This window comes from Scleropages formosus, chromosome 9, assembly GCF_900964775.1.
Source record: "Scleropages formosus chromosome 9, fSclFor1.1, whole genome shotgun sequence".
Taxonomy (NCBI): domain Eukaryota; kingdom Metazoa; phylum Chordata; class Actinopteri; order Osteoglossiformes; family Osteoglossidae; genus Scleropages; species Scleropages formosus.
Window position 1 is genome coordinate 31,639,038 of NC_041814.1, and position 20,030 is coordinate 31,659,067.

General features: G+C 50.0%; 1 protein-coding gene across 3 annotated transcripts in view; it reads left to right on the forward strand.

Annotated features, from left to right (window-relative positions):
- Window positions 1-7,404: 7,404 nt before the first annotated feature.
- The window catches only part of prdm5 (PR domain containing 5), a 37,369-nt gene continuing 24,743 nt past the window's right edge, over window positions 7,405-20,030 (forward strand). The window contains exons 1-7 of one of the 3 annotated variants that reach the window (XM_018733149.2): window positions 7,411-9,731; window positions 10,481-10,564; window positions 12,216-12,338; window positions 16,286-16,454; window positions 16,549-16,723; window positions 17,038-17,133; window positions 17,373-17,494. In XM_018733149.2, coding sequence (XP_018588665.1) covers window positions 9,633-9,731; window positions 10,481-10,564; window positions 12,216-12,338; window positions 16,286-16,454; window positions 16,549-16,723; window positions 17,038-17,133; window positions 17,373-17,494 — 868 coding nt within the window. In that variant the 5' untranslated portion in view covers window positions 7,411-9,632. Of the gene's footprint in view, window positions 9,732-10,480; window positions 10,565-12,215; window positions 12,339-16,285; window positions 16,455-16,548; window positions 16,724-17,037; window positions 17,134-17,372; window positions 17,495-20,030 lie in introns of all 3 variants that reach the window. The other 2 variants (XM_018733151.2, XM_018733148.2) reach the window with 2 other exon arrangements.

Sequence of the window (20,030 nt, forward strand, 5' to 3'; positions counted from 1 at the left end):
CAAGTGTTGTTGGAGAGAACTAGCGTGCAAAATGCTCGATAGCAAGGCAAAGTCATGCATGGCATATCCAGATCTCAGGGTATGATGACAGCTCTGGGAACAGCAGATGAACATGACCCCAGACCCACCTACATCCAGACACGTAACATCAAGCAACGTCAAAAATCAGCACAAGCTGGCTCTGCACATGATCACTTATGACTTTACTTCTAAACTAAACCTTTCAGTCCTCTGCTGGCCAACGGGGGCTGTGAACAAAACATGTCAAAATCAGATCTTCTGATCAGACTGGATTCACCACATCACTGAGTGTGATCACAGCCTTGACGTCAAACTTCAGTCAACTTCCAAGTCCACTACTGGAACTTCAAAAAAGGGCAAATGACAGATGGGGAACTGAAAACCAAGGTTAGAAGCACACAAAGAGGTGCAGGCTCTCAAACACAGCAACACACAATCCTCCAATCATGCCGACGGTCACAGAGTGAGTGAGTGAGTGCAGGCTTTGTAACCAAAGTGGTAAAACGTGATTTCACCACCCAGAGTAGATGGGACTCACGGGACTGCTCAGGGTGGGAGTCGTCGCAGAAACCAGATGGAGCACATTTCACGAGACCAAGTTGAGGCCAGCCGAAGTCCGGGGCCGGTGCCTGGTTTCAAAGCCCCGCTCAGACCTCCTTCTCAGGGAACAGGAAGTCATGCGAGTCCCAGGCTTTGGCCGACCTCCACGGGGAGGACCGTGCTTCATACTTCATTGCTGTGCTGATGTCTCAATAAGAGAGAGAGAGAAGACACTGATCCAAGTTCTTGAGCACACTGCTTGATCATCACATTCCCCTGGGGTCATAAAGCCCTTGGAGGTAGCTATGGACTGATCGTTTCCTCTGGCTGAGTGCCTCAGCTGGACCACCTTACTGACCCTGAGATGGTACACTCCCAAGAGATAATAACAAAGCTATTGCCAAACCAAGGCCGATTGTCGTTGAGAAGAGCCCAGGGATATTGTCATCTTTCTTTAAGGCCTTATCTTGGAAAGTCAGGATGTGCATGATGGGAAATCCTGCCCTTCCCACAGTGGAACGATGGTACATGTCAGGCTTGGAGTTGAATGTGAACTGAGAGTGAACCAGGCTGGGCATCAGGTTTCTGGGATTTGGATATGTTTTACAGAACGTGTTAATCACAACATTTTTCTCAAAGCGTGTTCCTCAAAACACAGTCCTTTGATGTGTTCCTCAGAGCATGGTCGTCATACCTGTTCCTCAGAATGTATCACATCTTTCTGCTCTCTTTTCCCTTCTGAACCACCCAACCTCCAGCTCCTGTGACAAACCCGATGACTCCAGGAGTCATGCTTCACTGCACACATGACAGCGTTAATGTCATGTCTGGTTCCGGAAGGAAGCAGCGGACCAAAGTGCAGAGCGGTATTCGTGGTTTATTCAGGGAAATCCAAGAGAGGTGGTCAAAGGACAGGCAATTAGTCTTCGAGGTGCAAACGTCGTTACAGGGAGAATCCAAAAGGCAAGGTCGGTACACAGGCAAGAGTTCGATGATCATAAAGAGGTACAGGATCGTGGGAACAAGGGACGGGATCGGGGAAGGCGTTAGGGAACAAGAGCTAGGAGCTAGGAGGTCGCAATCAACAAGGCTGAACAAGGTTCCGCATCAGCTGTTGGTCTGACGCAGCCTTTTATGCCCCAGTCTGCGCCGTGTCCCAGGTGTTCCGTGTCGGCTCGAGGGTGTGGGCGTGGCAGTTAACTCCAAAGAGCAGAAGTGGTGTGATGGTTAAGGAACCCGTGTGACCATAACATTTCAGGTTTGTGTGCTACGAATTTACACCAAAATCTTGGAAGGTCCACCACTGAGACAATGTCTTCACCTGAATGAGTTCTGGTAACATCAATGTGCCAAACTGAGTTATTTCATTGAAGCAAACGTTCCCTAAATAAATACGACATAGGGGCTGTTTACAAGAAGAAGAAGAAGGAATGCGGGCCACAAACAGCCAGGACCCGGCAGGGCGCAAAAGGGTGGAGTTCCGATATTCCCTGTGTTTATACAAGAACTCGTAACTGTCTGCAATTTTCACGGTTTATTAGCACTGCAGTTGCCACGAGGGCCTCCAAATTGTTCTCAAAGCCTGTCCATTGGGGGAACAGTGGCTGGGAAAAGGACATCGGTTCTTGCTTGGCCTGGGCACCAGCCTGATGGGACAGCAGTTCAGGAAGGGTAGTCAGGGAGACTGAAGGAAGCTCCTCTCTCAGACTTAAACAGCCTGATCTTCAGGAGAACAAATGATTTAATGCTTTCTGGGTACTGAGAAAGGATGCAAAATGCACATATATTTATAAATAAATCTGTGCCTGTTCACCCGCCATAAGAAATCTAGCTGTGGTTCGGTAGCATAGCTGTGGTTGGTTTCCAAGTCAGAGCTCCAGCCACCATTTGAAGTAAAAATATTGACCAGGAAAAAAAATATTTTAAAAAGTATTTATTTATTAACTGTTCTGCCACGTACTGGAAGATTGGAATATGTGGTTGAGGGGGCCGTTGAAAACGGCTGGAGTTGAAAGAATTCAGTCATGTTTGGCTCCTGCCTTGGCAATCATGGAGGCTCCGGGAAGGGGGGGTCTTGGCACGGCTGGGTTACAGTTCTGCAGCTCATCTGAGTTGGTTCAGTCCCAGAGCGCGAGAAGGCTACCCTCACGTGTCCTGGAGCTCCCGCACTCCGGTGGACCACGTAGAACCCCGTCCTCGGCCTGGCGTCACGGCCCAAACCCAGCTGACTTCTCACCTTCTGCCACGCAAAGGGCAACTTTCTGGAAAAGGCTTCCCAGACACATCGCAGCCAGTTTTATGTTTTCCAGGAATGCATTCATGTGCAGACCTTTTTAATAACAGATGTGTTTATATGGAAAGTAAAACACAAGGATTTTCAGAGTTCCTGTTGCTATTTGTGGTATGATTTGTCCTAAACGTCCCAAAAAACCTGGTCAAACCATACAAGTGAGCGACGCAGGAAGTAACTGAAAATACCTGAATGTAGCAGTAATCACAGCAGGATATAATGCTTTCCAAGAACATCTGTGTTGTTCTTTGCAAGAACCCTGAATGAAGGTGAACTTGCTGCATAATTTAACCAAATGGGCTCATTTCACCAGAATGGCACAAAGGGGAGGAGGCTGTCTGGCGTGGTGGTTAGTGCTATTGCCTTCAAATCAAAAGTACTGGGTTGAAATCTTCCCTCCTGCTGTAGTACAGTGCAGTTCACTCACCCTAAATTGATGCGGTAAAGCCTACTCTGCTGTAGAAATGGGTAGATCATTGTAGGCAGCTTAGTGTGCGAAGCTAATGTTGTAATTTGCTTTAAAGGGCCACCGGATAAAAAGTGGTTAATAATATAAACCGTTGCATGTATTGTACTGTGGCTTTATATGTGTTTTCCGCTTTAGAACAAGTACATCGATGGCACCCTTTAATATTAGCCTCTCGTTGCTAAAGCTTGTCGGCCAGAATTGGCGCCTCCCATATAATTGTAGATGAGGGTTGATGATCCCACTGCATGTTGTAAAGGGAGTGTTTTGTAAAGTGCGTATGTAATGTGTACGTTTTACAGTCCTCCCCGTTGTACTGATATACGGTGATGAACATCAGTTGGGGCTGCAGGCCCACAGGAGGCCGTGTTTACCGTATTTACAGGAACACGCGTGTCGGAGGAAGTAGGAAGCAGACCCTCGGAGCATCGGCGTTAACAGACGAGTCGCCCCAGCCTCAGTGGCCACGACCTCGCCTTAGGGCCATCATCTGATGGTTATCCAGCTTTGTTCTGCCCAGTTCAAATGGGACTGGATCAAGGGCAGAGTCTCAGACAAAGCGGTTTCCAGAGGGAACTCAATGACCATCTGGCTGATTCTTCTCCAGTGTTTTCTAAGCCTGTTTTCAGTCCTCTTGGTCTGACTGTCACCAGTCTTTCAGAATGTAACCACCCATACGTAGCTTTGGAAAAGCACATGCGAAGGAAGGATTCCATGACCTTGGAGGAAAATGAGACACCTACAGATCATATTTCTTCTCACATGTTGATTTCTTCCAACCACTGACATTATTTACCTGAAAATTTTCCGGACATGATGCTGCGGTAAGTTTTGTGGGGCTTATTTCTGTTGGGTTTAAATATCGCAGAAGTGCTAAGTATTTGTTAAACATTCAAAGGGCTGAAACTGTGGTGTTAAACTGTATAATTATTCTTCAGTTTGGGGGGAAATGAAGGCAAAGACTGAAGGCCTGACATTCAAATTCGGACCCCTCCAATGGTGGTCCGATATGGTCAGCAGAGAGTCTTGCGGTCGAGGAACCGGGCTAAAGGCTGGAGCTACAGAACTGCTGCTGTGTCCTTAGACAAGAGGCTTGACCCAAAGTGCCTCGGTCAAAATCTCAGGCAGTCTGAGGGTAAAACTATAATCTTGTCAGACCCTTGTTGTAAAAGCATCTTTAGTAATTGAACAGTCGAAATGAGACTTTTGGATGGGAAGAAGCCCATTTCGGGGCCATGCAGAAATCTTGTTGCCAGGGTTCACCAGAAAACTGTGTTTTAGGTAAATACCCACATTCAACCCAGGTAAATGTCATAATTCCTGACTCTACAGAGTACAAAAAGCAGAGATTACAGAGGGTCCTGATGCTTAAGTGTAATTTTTGTCCAAAACGCACAGCAGACATTTATTGATCAGTGTTGCAGAAATGATGGATTAGAGGACGGGGATGCTGCCATAGTGGATCCCAGACGATGGGTAGTATTTCAGAGCAGTGAAAAGTCATCCCTGTCCTGAGCAGAAAGTGCAGACTCATCATTCTTCATCAGATGAGATGCTCAGCATAGTTCTTGGTCCAAGGGCAGGTTCTCTGCTCCTGCAAATTGACTCGGTAGGCATTCCTGGTCTCATACAACATCGCTGCCAGGCCATCCAACTGGCCAGGTGTGTGTGTGTGTGTGTGTGTGTGTGTGTGTGTGGGTTCATCACAGAAGTTGGTGACTCTCTGCCAAAAGACAAAACCAGGTGAATTCAGCCGTTCCACCAAGAGCACAGAAAAGCTGACTTACGAAAAACAAAGCAGAGGGAGACAAAAGTAAACATCGACCACATGTTTCTATGCATTCTGGGAACAGCTGGTGGTGCAGTAGTTTGAGTTGTTGCGTTTGGACGCAAAGGTTGCAGGTTTGAATCCCACCTCTAGCTGCAGTACCCTTCAGAAAGGTACTTACCCTAACTTGCCCCAGTCAAATTACCCAGCTGTATCAAAGAGTAAATAATTGTAGGTACTGTAACACTGCAGAGTCCCTTTGTGATGTACTGGGGTGTGTTTACTTCAGGAAGTGAGAAGAGAAGAGAGGTCATTGGTTGGACTTCAATGATCTGTGGTCCAAGAAAGCACAATCAACTAAATGGAAAAACACACTGTAACTAAAAACAGAAAATGTCTTTGAGCCCAAATAGTATGAAATAACTGAACTTATGAGTAAATCAAACATTGGAAATTTAATGAAGTCAGGATCAGGCAGCAGGAGGCGCAGTGGTTAGCGCTGATACATTCCACTTGAAGGGGCAAGGTTCAAATCCCACTTTGTGCAGTAATTCCCTTGAACAAGGTGCTTAATCTGAAGTGCTTGAGTGAAAATCACCCTGCTGTGCAAGCAGATAAATCACTGCAAGTAGCTAAATGCTGCGAGACACTTGGGAGAAAAGTGGCAGGTAAATGAATGAATGAATATAAATGATCAGCACCCTAAACATCCGAACATGCCACTTTTCGAGCAGAAGCCCCTTTCGAAGTGGAGCCTCTGTGAAGGTTAAAGGGCCCCACCTGGGACGCCCTTCCTCTTCACGGTACTCAGGTGCGGCTGTGGCTCCATCAGATGGGGGCATGGCCTGAGCTGCTTTAAATAAACTTTCGCCATCATCCTGAGCCTGACCACAGTGCCGTGTTTCTCGCTGGAGTAACGGGACGCGGTTTACGTGAGACGGCCAGTACTCACGTCAAGTGTGTTTGTCGCTCATTACTCATCGTTTTCTTCAACTCTCGACCAAATATGGTCATATTGGTGTCATAATACCGTCACATCCCATCAGCCCGACTGGATCACGTGACCGTAGGTTGGACGGTGCGTGTAAACAAGTTAACCAAGTCAAGCGTCACCAATCAAGACAGCCCATCTAGATCAAGTCCACAATGGGGCAGGAAGTGGCAGAGATAAACACGCACTGTAAACGCGGTAAACAACACGAACACAATGCTGATTGCACATTAGTGCAAATTACACGCATCGCACACGCGGGCGCGCACACGATCACCCACCGACCCACACAGATGAGCGCAATCACACAAAGTTGCACATGCTTGGAGTCACACCTATAAACACACACACACACACACACACACACACACACACTGAAATGCGCATAGAGCCTTAAACAGGAGGGGGTAAATTTCCACACTCACACACCCACACATCCTCACACACGAACACATGGGGCCTGAAATCATGTCCATGAGCGCAAAAGAAGGCAAACATGCAGGAAGCACAGAAGTGCAGATTCACACACTCCGGAGTCCAAAAATACTCACAGAACATACACACAAGTTTAGAGACAAAGCAAACAAAAGGCCATCTGTAAACATAAACGTGTTTTCAATCTACGTGTTTTGCGTCTCGATCCACGTGAGCATCGTGTGCCGTGTTCCTTCCGTAGGTAATGACTCAGGACGCGTTCGCAGGGAGCAGGTCCGATGGCGTGTCTGTGTGTTTAAACTAAGCGAAGGTCTCGTCATCCGGCCCGCTCTCCCAGGTAATTGAAACAACTCGGGGTTCACACACACACACACACGCACACGCGCGCACGCACACACACGCACACACACACGCACATGCACTGGCAGAGACCTGCGGTGCGAAGGGAAGGCACCCACATGCCAAATGTGCCCCGTTCCTGCCAGAGCGGCCGTGTGTTCTCCAACACACCTCGCACACGGCTTTGTGCTTACTGGTGTTTATCGCATGTGCAGTAAATTTAGTTCAGAGCCAAATATATGTACGATCACAAAAGCACACTGGACTATTTTAATTGTTTTACACGTTTTTCATTGTGGATGTTGGAGACAACACCACTACCACCACCAACAACAATGATAACAACAATAATAATAATAATAATAGTAATAGTGAATCAGAATGTTACCATGACTTGAAACAGTAAAAACAGCCTAGCTGAATAATTTGGTAAATCGGTGTAAGCAGCTTAACACAGTAAGTCTATGTGAAAAAGTATCAGATAAATGAATAAATGTAGTTTACAAAGGATTCCATTTCTCCTCCCTCCATCACGGACGTTTACACGACGCGCTGCGTCCGCAGAGCCACCAGACTGACCCGCCGCACCCGGGTCTCAGGACCAGACCGTGCGACAGTTTCTTCCCCCAAGTCATCAGACTCCTCAATACTCAGGACTGGACTGACACTGGAACTATCGTCCCGTTTTACTCGTTGTTGCAATACTTAGTACTGTTGAAATGTCCAGCGCCGTTCGCACAAGTCTTGGACGCGTACACTCGGCGTAGTCTGTGTGATGTTTTATGTAGCACCAGGGTCCTGGAGGAACGTTGTTTCCTTTCACCGTGTTACTGTACAGGGGTATATGGTTCAAATGACAGTAAAGCCTTTATTGACATGAAAATATTGTATCACAGAAAATTTTCACTTGTGAGAAGTTTTATTACAGATTAAAACTGACAACTTTATCTGATTTACAGGAAAGATTATAAACAGTACCACCACCACCACCACCACCAACAACAACAATAAAGAAGGACATGAAATGTCGTATCATGTTAACCGAGAAAAGCTACAGATTAATTTGATTGATCTGACGTGATACGTTTAGAACGGCGGGCGCAATATTAATGCTGAAAAACAAAGGGGAAATATTAATGTTTTGTAGAAGATTCAATAAAAAAGGTTTCGGAATGATGGCGTTTTCAGTCTTCAGTCCACTTGTCCGGACCGTGGACGTTAACTCGGTCAGCTTGTCCTTCAGCACCTTAAAAAGAAGCTCGGACCGTAACGGGTCTTCTCCCGGGCCGCCAGGGCAAAGAAATGAAGCAGAGGAGCGTTGTGTCATTTCTAGGTACTGTTGCACTGGGGATCATTTGCATACGACCAGCAGCTGGGGCTCCAGAGGCCTGTCACCTGGGGTCACCCGGGGTCACCCGGTGTGAACGGGTCACTGCTGGCGAGGCCATACCGCGGTACTGCTGCGTGCTGGGTAGGTCCAAGCCCTTCGTCGGTGCCTCTGGCTCTACAAACATAACGCACTCCAACAAACATGCAGGTGTGTGCGTGTGCGTGTTCCGAAACGTTTCAGCGGACGAGTTTGACACCTTATCGATGGACACGTTTACTGTGACACGTTTATCTTGTCGAACAGCGTGCAGCTCTGGTGTTTGCCAGGCGGGACATGCGTGTCTCAGCACATGCCGCCGCAGGCCTCAAGGGTGTGTGTGTGTGTGTGTGTGTGTGTGTGTGTGTGTGTGTGTGTGTGTGTGTGTGTGTGTGTGTGTGTATTGTGAGAACAGCAGTAGACATTCACAGCGCAGTGTGTGACATTGTGGGATGATGCTGAAGTGTGCGAGAAGTCGAATCACATCTGGAGCACAACACACACGCACACACACACACACACACACACACACACACACACACACACACACACACACTGCATTACCAGCGGTGGACAGAATAATCCGTCGCTTTTGCAAAATAAAAACACAAATAGATGAAAGTTTAAGCCGGTAAATAATGTAATTACATTTAGTAATACCTTGGACCAAGGCTTGGTGTAACTGAATGGATAAATTATTTGTTGTATTACATTCAACATTCACATTGCATTAACGTGTAACACTGTGTCGTGGTCTCGGGTTCGAAACCCTCCCCGCATTTACCTGAACTGAAGTGACAGTAGAATTTTACCCTGCTTTACCCTGCTGCAGAAACGGGCAAATGAGTGTCAGCAGATCGACATATATTATCGGCAAAAGTGGAGAAACGCAGCAGCGCGTGCAAATTTGCAAAGTCGGATTAAACATGAATTGGCACGTGTCTCAAAAAACGAAACATTGTATCACACACACACCGAGTTCTAGATACATTTCTGCTGCACACAAACTCAGTGATCGCCAGAACTTCATCATCGTTAAAAACGTTCGACGCAATAACAACAATAACGATAATAATAACGGTGATGAGGATGCGCGCGGCTCTCCGCTTCCTTCGCGCGGTCCTTCCGAAGCCCCTCGGAGCTGCGAACTTTGAGCCAATCAGAGCGCGGCATTCCCCCCCCCCCGGCCGGCCGCCCGCCCGCCCGCCCGCCCTCTGTCGCCCCCCCCCCGCCGAGGAACAACATGGAAGTGGAACCTGGACCGAGGAGCTGAGAGCAGCCTGCAGAACGCGCTGCCCTCCGCGTGCCAAGCACAAGCAAATAAACAAACATCATCATCATCATCATCATCATCATCGGCGGGGCTGCGCGTGACTGCTGCGTGGGCGCGCTCGCTCATGCGGCTACTACTAATATATGGCCATGCTGGGAATGTACGTGCCGGACAGGTTCGCGCTCAAGTCGTCCGGGGTGCAGGACGGGGTCGGGCTCTACACCGCCAGGCGCGTCAAGAAGGTTCGTTACGTTTGTCCCGTCGACGACGTCGCGTCGCTCGGAGCTGCGCTTTTTCACTCCCTTCTTTTCTGTTTCTGGGTTCTTTTTCTTTTTCTTTTCCGCTCCGGCAAGAAGAAAGTGGCGGTGGGCGCGTCCGTCCGGGGGTCTGCAGACGTGTCCTGCGCTGCCGGGGAAGCAGAAAGTGCCACGTCGAGAGAGAGAGAGAGAGAGAGAGAGAGAGAGAGAGAGAGAGAGAGAGAGAGAGAAACAGCTGGAAGCGAGCGAGCGAGCGAGCGAGCGAACGCGCGCAAAAGCCTAGGAGAAGTCGCGCGCGAGTAAACGACGGGCGAAGTGCGCTCGGGAACGCGCTTCCCTTACTTTATTTCCGCTCCCCGCGTCCTCCCTGTTCCGTTCCGTTCCGTTCCGCAGTCGAACGTCACGCTTTCCCTCGCGTCCAACTTTTCCGTGACCGCTCTCGGCGGGGGGGGGCGAGGGTCTCTCCTCCCACCTCAGTAAAGTTCCCGTTGGTTCGGGAAGTGTCATCTGCATCGCTCCCTACTACTACAGCAGTGCCTGTGCTGGGACTTGACCCAACAATGTTCGGGCCAAACGCACATGCTCTTAAGTGCTGTGATATGTCGTGTCCCAGCCCCCTGTTATGACCGCATTGACTTATTATTATCGTTACTATTATTCCATAGAACTCGGAGTCTCTGTACAGCTGTATCACGTTTCGCTTTGGAACTGACATAATGTTCACTGCTCCCCAGGGTGAGAAGTTTGGGCCCTTTGCAGGAGAGAAGAGGATGACCGGTGAGCTGGACGACACCATGGACACACGCCTCATGTGGGAGGTATGGGACACATAACATCTTCATCAGCGCTGCTAACGTTAAAAGAAATGCAGGACCTCAAGCAGGTGTGGTGTTGCAGCTCTGATGCCACAACGCCAGCATCTGAAAGGACACCTCAACTCCCGCCAAGCCACCATGCAGTAGGGTCCCCTGTCTTGGTCCTGCGGAGCCTCCATCCAGGAGGGCTCCTCAACCCTGGTCCTGTAAGGCCACCATCCCACAACACTCCTCAGCCTTGGTCCTATAGGGCCTGGATCCAAGAAAGTTCCTCAACCCTGGTCCTGTAGAGCCACCATCCCATAACACTCCTCAACCATGGTCTTGCAGGGCCTAGATCCAACAAGGCTCTTCAGCCCTGGTCCTCTAGGGCCGCCATCCAACGAGGCTCCTCGGTTCAAGAACGTGTTTAAGTTCACCCGGACAATTCAATGGCGTCAACGGTTTGAAGCAAAGGGAAGTTCTGGGTCGCGCTCACCTACCCTTCGCTGGAGGTGACCCTGGTGGCGGTGTCCCGCCTCAGCCGTGCCTCTGCGCTTTGGAACGAGGGGTTCCGCTGTTTTCGGGAGCCAGAAAGAAGCGCTCCCGTATCTCCTCTATTCCTCTCACGCTCGAGCGAAGGTTCTCACGTCTCCTAGGTGGATCTCCTCGCAAAGAATGGCTGTTGCGGGTGGATCCGGCGGCGTGTCGCGTGTGTTTGAAGAGGCGTCGAGAAAACGACAGCGTCCGTGTTATGACAAAGAGGGCCGAGCGGTTGACAGCATATCGTTTTCGCTTGGAAATGCTCTACAAGGTGCTCTGTGATAATGACAGCGTCTCTCTCCTTTTGGGCAGAGCTCATAACTTCAGAGCAGGCGGAGGGCGGGGTTCGAACCCCCGGAGCTCCTCTCCGCTGTGAGGGAATCGGTGTCCTGCGTTTCGGGTGGTGCTTTTTACGCTACGTTCTGCGTCGAATGTATTGAACTTCCCAGCAGCCGCCTGCCGGAAGGGGGTAAATCGGTGGAAGGCGCTCGACCGCGACGCACGCAGACGCGTGTCGTAGAGCAGGTGTCCCGAAAGCCCCGAAGAATCCCCACGTCGCGTTTTACAACTCTTTTACGCATTTCCCGCATCGCTCTGAAGCATCACCAGCTTTATTTTCTATCCATGCCATCTGCGCTGAGTTTCTCAGTTCCTGCAGCAGGAAACCTCCTTGCCATCTGGCAGACAGGAAGTGTGTCATCATATCGGTCACATGATCACATAAGAAGGAAGTGACATCACTAAATGCGAAAGCAAGTAGGGACACACGGAAAAGCAGGCGGTTAAGTATTTCGCACTCAAAAGAGGGAACGTGAAAACGTTAGACGGCACAAAAACAAACGAAAGCAATGAAAGATGAGACGTTGACAGAGACCCAGTTACCCATTATACCGCGTCTCTTACATTAAACTCATCTTTGAGTCAACAGTAACGGTCACCATCTGACGCTGACGACCGGGTAACGGGACGAGAGGTAGTGCGGTGCTTAGCGCCGCTGCCTTTGGCCCCAAAGATCGTGGGTTTGAACCCCTTTCCAGCTGACGTGCCTCTCATCTTATCTCGTTCACTTGAAATATTATTGTTTGGGAGCAACAAACATGAGCCGCACTGTCGTGTGCCCCGCGTGTCCCAGGTGCGAGGGAACAAGGGCGACGTGCTGTACGTCCTGGACGCGAGCAACCCGCGCCACGCCAACTGGCTGCGCTTCGTGCACCAGGCGCCCACGCAGGAGCAGAAGAACCTGGCCGCCATCCAGGTGAGGCCCCCTTCGGCATCGCGTAGGGAGGGAGAGAGGGGCTCCGATGGGCAGATGGGGAGCGAGATGGAGAGATGTAGACGGCGTGAAGGGGCTGGGAGGGGGCTTGTTTAGTCTGCGTTCGGCTCTGGTCGCTGTCCGCGCACGAATGCTCACCGCTACCACGGAGGAAACTCCTGGATGAACGTGTGTGCACACATCAGGTAAAGCGTCACGAGCTCCAGACCCTGGCGACGCCCCTCCAGGATGCTCCACCCCTAATGGGGGAGGGGAAAAAATAAAAAATGGACAAAAGGAGTAGAGAACACTTTTTCTCCAAAGCAACTTACAATTATTTACCCGTTTATACAGCTGAGTAAATTTACTGGAGCACTTTAGGGTAAGTACCTTGCTCAAGAGTAGTACAACCAGAGGGGGGAATTGAACTTGTGACCTTTAGGTCCACATGCAGTAGCTGTACCCACTACACTACCAGCCATCCCTAAATTAAGTCATTTAGCAGAGGATGGTTTTGATACATCGATCTCTGGGTTCTGGGCCCAGCACACTTCTGCTGCACCGCTCTGCTTGTCCCATTACACACATACACACATTTTCTGAACCGCTTGTCCCATACGGGGTCACGGGGAACTGGAGCCTACCCGGCAACACAGGGCGTAAGGCCGGAGGGGGAGGGGACACACCCAGGACGGGACGCCAGTCCATCGCAAGGCACCCCTAGCGGGACTCAAACCACAGACCCACCGGAGAGCAGGACTGTGGTCCAACCCACTGCGCCACCGCGCCCCCTACACATTTACATTTACGTTTATTTATTTAGCACACGCTTTCCTTCAAAGCGACTTCCAATGAACTCTATGTAGTGTCACCATCAGCCCACACGCCTCATTCACCGCGGTGACTTACACTGCTGGATACACTACTTACATTGGATCACTCATCCATACATCAGTGGAACACACACACACACTCTCCGTCACTCACACAGTATGTGCATCATTTTCTTTTGTAACTCAATGTTTCTTTTTCTCGGTTTATTTTTGTATTTGGCTTCAGTTAAAGTGTTTGTTATTACTGAAGATCCACTTTTTAAGTAAAGAAAAATAAATATCTTTGGTCCTTTGGTTCTCCACTGTTGCTTCCATCCACCACATGTGAGGGTATGAGGAACTTCACTCTGGTCTGTATCTTCTCCACCCCGGAGCTTGACGTGCAAATCTGATCCATTGGGAATTGCCAATGGTTGTGCCTGTGTGCAAATCTCATTGGCTGGGAGCTCCCTGTATTGTTCTTGGTGAGAATCTGATTGGCTGGGAGCTCCCTGTATTGTCCTTAGTGAGAATCTGATTGGCTGGGAGCTCCCTTTACCGTTCTTGGTGAGAATACGATTGGCCGGGAGCTCCCTGTACTCTTCTTGGTGAGAATATGATTGGCTGGGAGCTCCTTGTATTGTTCTCGGTGAGAACCTGACTGGTTTGAATTTGCTCATATTAATTATTTTTTATGTGACACCATTGCCCAAGGCTACTTACAGTGTCATGTTTCTACACTCAGATACATACACTGATTTCCTGTACATAGCAGGGTAATTTTTGAACTGTCAGTTCAGGGTCATTTCCATGATGAAGAGCCCTTTAGCAGAAGGTGGGACTTGAACCCAGATCCCTTTAATTGCAACTCAATAACCAGCTCCAACTGCTATGCCACCTGTTGAACTGATTAGACCATAAAACAACCGTGGAGCAGAGGGCCACCCCCACTTGGTTCTGCACCGCCCTGGTTCATGTCCTGCACTCATTGTTTTTTCTGCAGTAAAATAAAGCAGGTGTGTACCCGCCCCCCCGCCAACGAAAACGATGGCCTTCCTGAACACAGCCTTTTGTGAGGATGTCGTACTCCCTTTTTGTCCGACCTTTGACCTTAATCAAGCTGGACTGGCAGAACATGTTGCTCTAATGGGTTTGACCTTTTTCGGTTTTGATCGAGTCCTTGGAAGTTCTAGCACTGACTTCCCGACCCCATGACTCCTCGGCCTTGTGGTGGCGCTACTGTTGCGTGGCGGCGCAGTGTCCCCTCCAGCGCGTTCCGCTTTTTCCGTTGTCATTGTCCTCTCGTTACTACGGTCTTTCACACGGCCCACGCCTTTCTGCAGAGCCACTCACGCTGATTTACCCATTTAAACAGCTGCAGGTGGGATTCAAACCTATAACCTCTGAGCCCCTATTCTCCAGTAGACCTCTACTTTTAACAGTTTTACTTTGATTTGCCACGTTTTACCTATCTCCTTACCATGCTCCGATATTTCTTGCCTCACCTTCTTGTAATGTCACGTGTGGTCGAAACGCCGATGCTCTTTTCCTCGGCCGTTTGCCGATCCATTTCTGTCAACACGCGCCGGTACCGCTGCGGAATTTGGGCCAGTTCCTCTCGTTGAGTAATAAAATAAATAATCAGCTCATTAAATATCATGCTGCTGAATTGTTGACACCACCAGTGTTTTTATTTTTTGCTTTTAACTTTGTTCAAGGCAGCAGAGAACGCTGGGTTTTTTGCATACAGCAGGGTAATTTTTACTGCGTCAATGGAGGGTATGTGCCTTGAGCAAGGGTTCTGCAGAGGGACTGGAATTCAAGCCCGGGTCCTTTCGTTGCGAGGCAGCAGCCTGAACCACTACGCCACCTGCTGGCCTTGTGGTCTCCACATTCATGTGCCACCCCGAGGTGAGAGAAATAGGAGCTGAATTTACCGTGGTGTCTCAGTGCGAAGGGTTCATGTGTGTAGCCGACAGCGCTTGGAAAGAGCGGTAAATATGTGTAACATTATTATTGACAGACTCGAGTATTATTATTATTATTATTATTATTATTATCATTGCTTGGCGTTAATGTTCGCGCGGTGTGTGTCGCGCTTCCTCGGCTGCGAGTTAAACGAGCGAAATAACGCAGCGGTCACGGGACGCGTCCAACGCATGGCGACCGTGGGAGAAAGTCTTTCCGAGGTCAATGTTTTCGCCACGGCTGCCTCGTAGTATTTATACGTGCGTGATATTTATTGCTCCCATTGACGGCCAGCTGCCTTTTTTTTTAACGCGGCGGTGGTCCGACCGCCCGGAGCAAGAGGCGTTTGGCGCTCCACCTGGTGCGGTGAGCAGCTTTCCCACACCTCCGTGTTTTAAACGTGCGTGACGCTTTTTTTAAAACCACATTTTAACTGCATTTCATTTGTTTACTTGCTTATTTACAATTCATGTGCTGCTATTACTCGTCACCGAGAGCGAATGTGCGTTAGGGTTGGGGGAGGCACAGTCGAGGGCAGAAGTCGTAGTGTGTGTTCAAGTACCACGAACAGGATCGCTCCCCGGTTTGACCTCCCGTTGTACGAGACACTCATCTCCAGACCGGGTTCGACCGCTGGGGACGGTGAAGGGCCGGAGCGTTCGTTCCTGGCGAAAGGGCGCCTGCTGTGTGACAGACAACTCAAAATGTGTTGCTTATTAATCGCTTTGAGAGCCAGCGATGAGAAGCGATGGAGGTCGGGTGTTTCTCCCTAGGGTGCGACAGCAGGCGCCCGGCAAACCTCACGTCCTCTCTTTCCGTTAAAATGAATGAATGAATTGTACCTCTTGGACTGGGCAGCTCATCGCAGTTGTTCATATTGCAGTTATGGAACATAGATCATCATCTGTTCAGTTATTCTTCGTTTTCTGACATTTCTCTCTGAAGCTGCTTACACTGATTTACCTGCTTGTACGGCGGGGTCCTTTTTACTGTGTCAGTTTAAAGTGACTGTCAGGTCCCTTGAGTCCAAAGGCGGCATTCTTAACCACGGCGCCCCCTGCTGCCCTCCCGCTTGCCCTTGGTCGCTGGTCATCGGGTTTCACTAGTCCTTCTCGTGGGCTTCGTGGTCCCCAAAGTGACGCTTGTTGGCGCCTCCTCGCTCGTCGGCAGGACGGTGAGAACATTTTCTACCTGGCGGTGGACGACATCGAGACGGACACCGAGCTGCTCATCGGCTACCTGGACAGCGACATGGAGGAGGACCCCGAGGAGGAGGAAGAGGAAGCGGTGAAGGATGAAGACGACAGCAGCAAGGAGGCACGGCCCCAGGCAGAGACGGGTAAGAGCTGGAAGGACGGTGCTGCGTGCGCGCGCATCTGTGTGTGCGTGTGTGTGCGTGTGCGTGTGTGTGAAGAGCTGCCGCACACCCCCAGACGTGCTGGTGAAGGAGGACCACCCGTGCCTGCTGTGTGAGAGCAGCTTCCCCAGCGAGGAGGTCCTGGCCGCCCACCTGCACACCCTGCACCAGCGTCCCGCCACCGACGACAAGGACTTCAGGTGTCGAACATGCGGCAAGAGGTTTCCTGTGAAGCAGGCGCTGCAGCGCCAGTGAGTCCCGTCTCGGCCGCTCGCCGCCCACGTGATACTCTGTCCGCCTCCGTCCGCCTCTGTCCACTTCCGTGTACCTCTGTGTACGCGATTGGGGGTTAAACGTAGTATTGAGGGAAAACTCACAATTACTGTATTTCGGTTAATAGTGATAGAAGTGAATTAATGTGTAGCAGAGGAGCTACTTGTGGCTTCCTGCTGTAATGAAAATAATAATTATAAGAATTATAGTAATAAGAAGCTGGCACTATATGCATTTAACAGTATAAGCTCAACCCCCCCCGAACCCCTCCCTGCTGCTGTCACACCTCCAGTGTCCTGCATTGCACTGAGAGCCTGGGCTCCAGTGGAGACGGTACCGCAGTACACCAGTGTGGCACGTGCCACAGCATCTTCAGCTCCGAGTCCAGGTGGGTCTCGCAGGCCGTCTCCGCCCCCTACTGCCCCGCCCCCCCATGTGAAGGTGTGACGTGTGACCCTTTGGGAGTCTCATCTGCAGGCTCCGCCCCTTTTGCTCATAACTCAGTATGCCTGGGCAGCCCGGCCGTCTCTTCTCGGGTACAAGCGCACGTGCGTGCACGCACACACACACACACACACACACACACACACACACACACTGACTGGGCTCTCCCGTCTCCTGCTGTAGCTTTGAGCAGCACAAAGAGGCGTGTAAAGGAGACGCCAGGTTCATCTGTAAAGCAGAGAGCTGCGGGAAGCGCTTCAAGAGCAAGGAAGCCTTGAAGAAGCACAAAGGCAGTGTTCACACAGGTGGGTGTGGCTTTTTAGTGCATGTGGGTGTGGCCTCTGTTTTTAAAAAGCTCAATTTACAAGGGTGTTCACACAGCTGGGTGTGTCCTGGTCACGCAGGTGGGTGTGGCGCGTACAGAAAGGCGCACACACGCGTGATTGTTTGTGCGAGTGGGAGTGGCTCCTTCGCACAGCGGCGTGTGGTATGTTCCTAGAGGCTGTTTGTTCGGGTGGGCGTGGCTTATTTGTGCCATTACACTACATCACTGCAGTCATCACACCTTTGACTTACAGTGGTCAGGGTTCGAGAGCAATGTTTTATTGAATTCCTGGCTGAAATTAATATATGGCAGAAAAATATTTCTGCTGCTTTTTCAGTCTCCTATGCTGTTGCGTTAGCTGCTTTTTTTTGGACCTCCGCTCACCGGCGCCCCCTATCGTGCCGATTGGCGCGCGTGAGCGGCGATGCAGCAGTGCCGTTGGTGTGTGTTTACACGCCCGCTGCGAGGGTTCGAGTTGGCTCGCGCCACCCATCCGTCCCAGGAATAAAAACTTTCTCTATGTATTTCGGGCATCGGTTAGAGGGCAGAGCGGCTTATTTTAACTGGGCCTCGGGTAAATTTAATAAGTGTGTGTCATTACGGGCGCTCTCGACTCCTGACCTTAATTAATTAAAGAGCCGCTCTGTAATTAGCAGAGTGCAGATTAGGGCCCCCCTCTAATTACCTACTTCTCATAACTGCCGTTTTACTGTCGGAAATCTTCTCGTCGTTCGTCCCCACTATCAGAGAGTAATAATTATATCTTTGGCTCGATTGTCTGTCTGGCTCTGCGGCCACTTGTGTCTTTCATCTCCCGCCGCTTCCACGCCCCCCACGATGGGTAGCGACGGGCGTCTGCAGCTCGGCCCGCAAACATCGGCAGGCGTGTAAACATGCTGATGGAAACCATCCAAAAAACAAAAAGTGCTTTGAGATGGAAGCAGAATGTGCTAGAAGCAGCTCAGGGACGTTGTTTCCAAAACAGTAAATTTGCCCTTAACTGTCGTGGGGTCGTATCCCACTTCATGACTTGGGTTCGCTGTTAGCTGTAATTCAGGGAGGTTTCCAACCAGTTGCAGCTCATTAAAGTAATTTGAATTAGAACATTCAGGCACCAGGTTTCAAGGTCCGTTTTACTTCTACACCTCTGGCAGACACTTTGAAATTGAAATGTACAAGTCAGAGTGAAAACGGTGCATCAGCAACAGACAAAGAGCTCTAGACACACACAGGACTATGGACACACACCACCATGTTGCTGGTTCACATCCCTCCAGTAGCTCCTATAGAAGTGACATTCAGTAGCAAACAGATAGTCATAGCAGATGGTGTTGGACTCATTTGTGGAGCTGTCAGGAGATCAGGAGAGAAGTGGCTCTCAAACAGATGGGTTCGAGACCCTTCTTTGGTGTGGGAGGGATTCAGCAGCTCCGAGGGACACAGGGAGCTCCTTGCACCACATCAAAGAAAAGACTGAGAATTAGCTGACTTTACATTCTGGACCCTTGTGAGTGGAACCACCACCTTAATTTTATCCCATTTTAACTTATTGCTCGACGTACTTCTGGCCTCCAGTACGACTCCCTTCTACATACACTGTTCTGCCACGAGTTCTCGCTCTCTCACACTCACTCACTCCCTCTGTCTCTGTCACTCACACACACAGTCCCTAACGCACAGAGTGACACCTGCGTACACACACAAACACTGTGCCCCCCCCCGCTTAGCCACCCCCGATCAAACCTCTGATAGTGGCGCCCCCAGTAGTTCACTTGCCCCATTAGCGTCCACTGACTGGGGGCGGAGCTGGTCGCCGACACAGAGTGGGATTTCGAGAAACAAAGAGCTCTTCTGTGGTAGCAGGAGCCGAGTTACGGGAAGCAGCAGGGGTCACTCTGCTTTTTCCTGCAGGACCGCCACTCGTTAAAGGACGGTCCCCGGCCTTCCGCCGTCTGTCGGAACCGCGTTCGGACTCTTCGTGGGGTCTGCGGTGGACGGATCAAAGGCCTGGCTTGAGGAAGCAGCGTGAAAGTGACGCCGGATCCTGTTCACTGTTAATGTCGGGCTTGTCGAGCTCGTTGGGCACTCCCCCCCCCCCATAAGCGTGACATTCACCCAGTGCTTCATTTTCGAACCCGAATCGACAAACTGATTGTTTAAGCCCTATTTTTCTTTATGAGGAAAGTTCTTAACGCCTTCCAAGCAGGAACCAAGTTCACCCCAGAATGACCCAAAGGAAAGAATATTAGACAAAAAAGATACCAATACAATAGATTTTGCTCCTATTTTATCATAAATTATCCTAAACATAATTGACACCTGAGTTAAGTAAGTAGTTAACTAGTTACAGAAGACTGGGAGATGAATAGCCTGGTGAACGATTCAGGTTACTTTATTTTTAGCAGTAAATAAATCATAGAGCACAAAGGAGCACCTTGGGGGAGCGGACAGAGTAATATGGGGTTTGTTCCCATGATGCTCAGCACCAAACACTGGTCAGGTTTGGTCTCTAACGC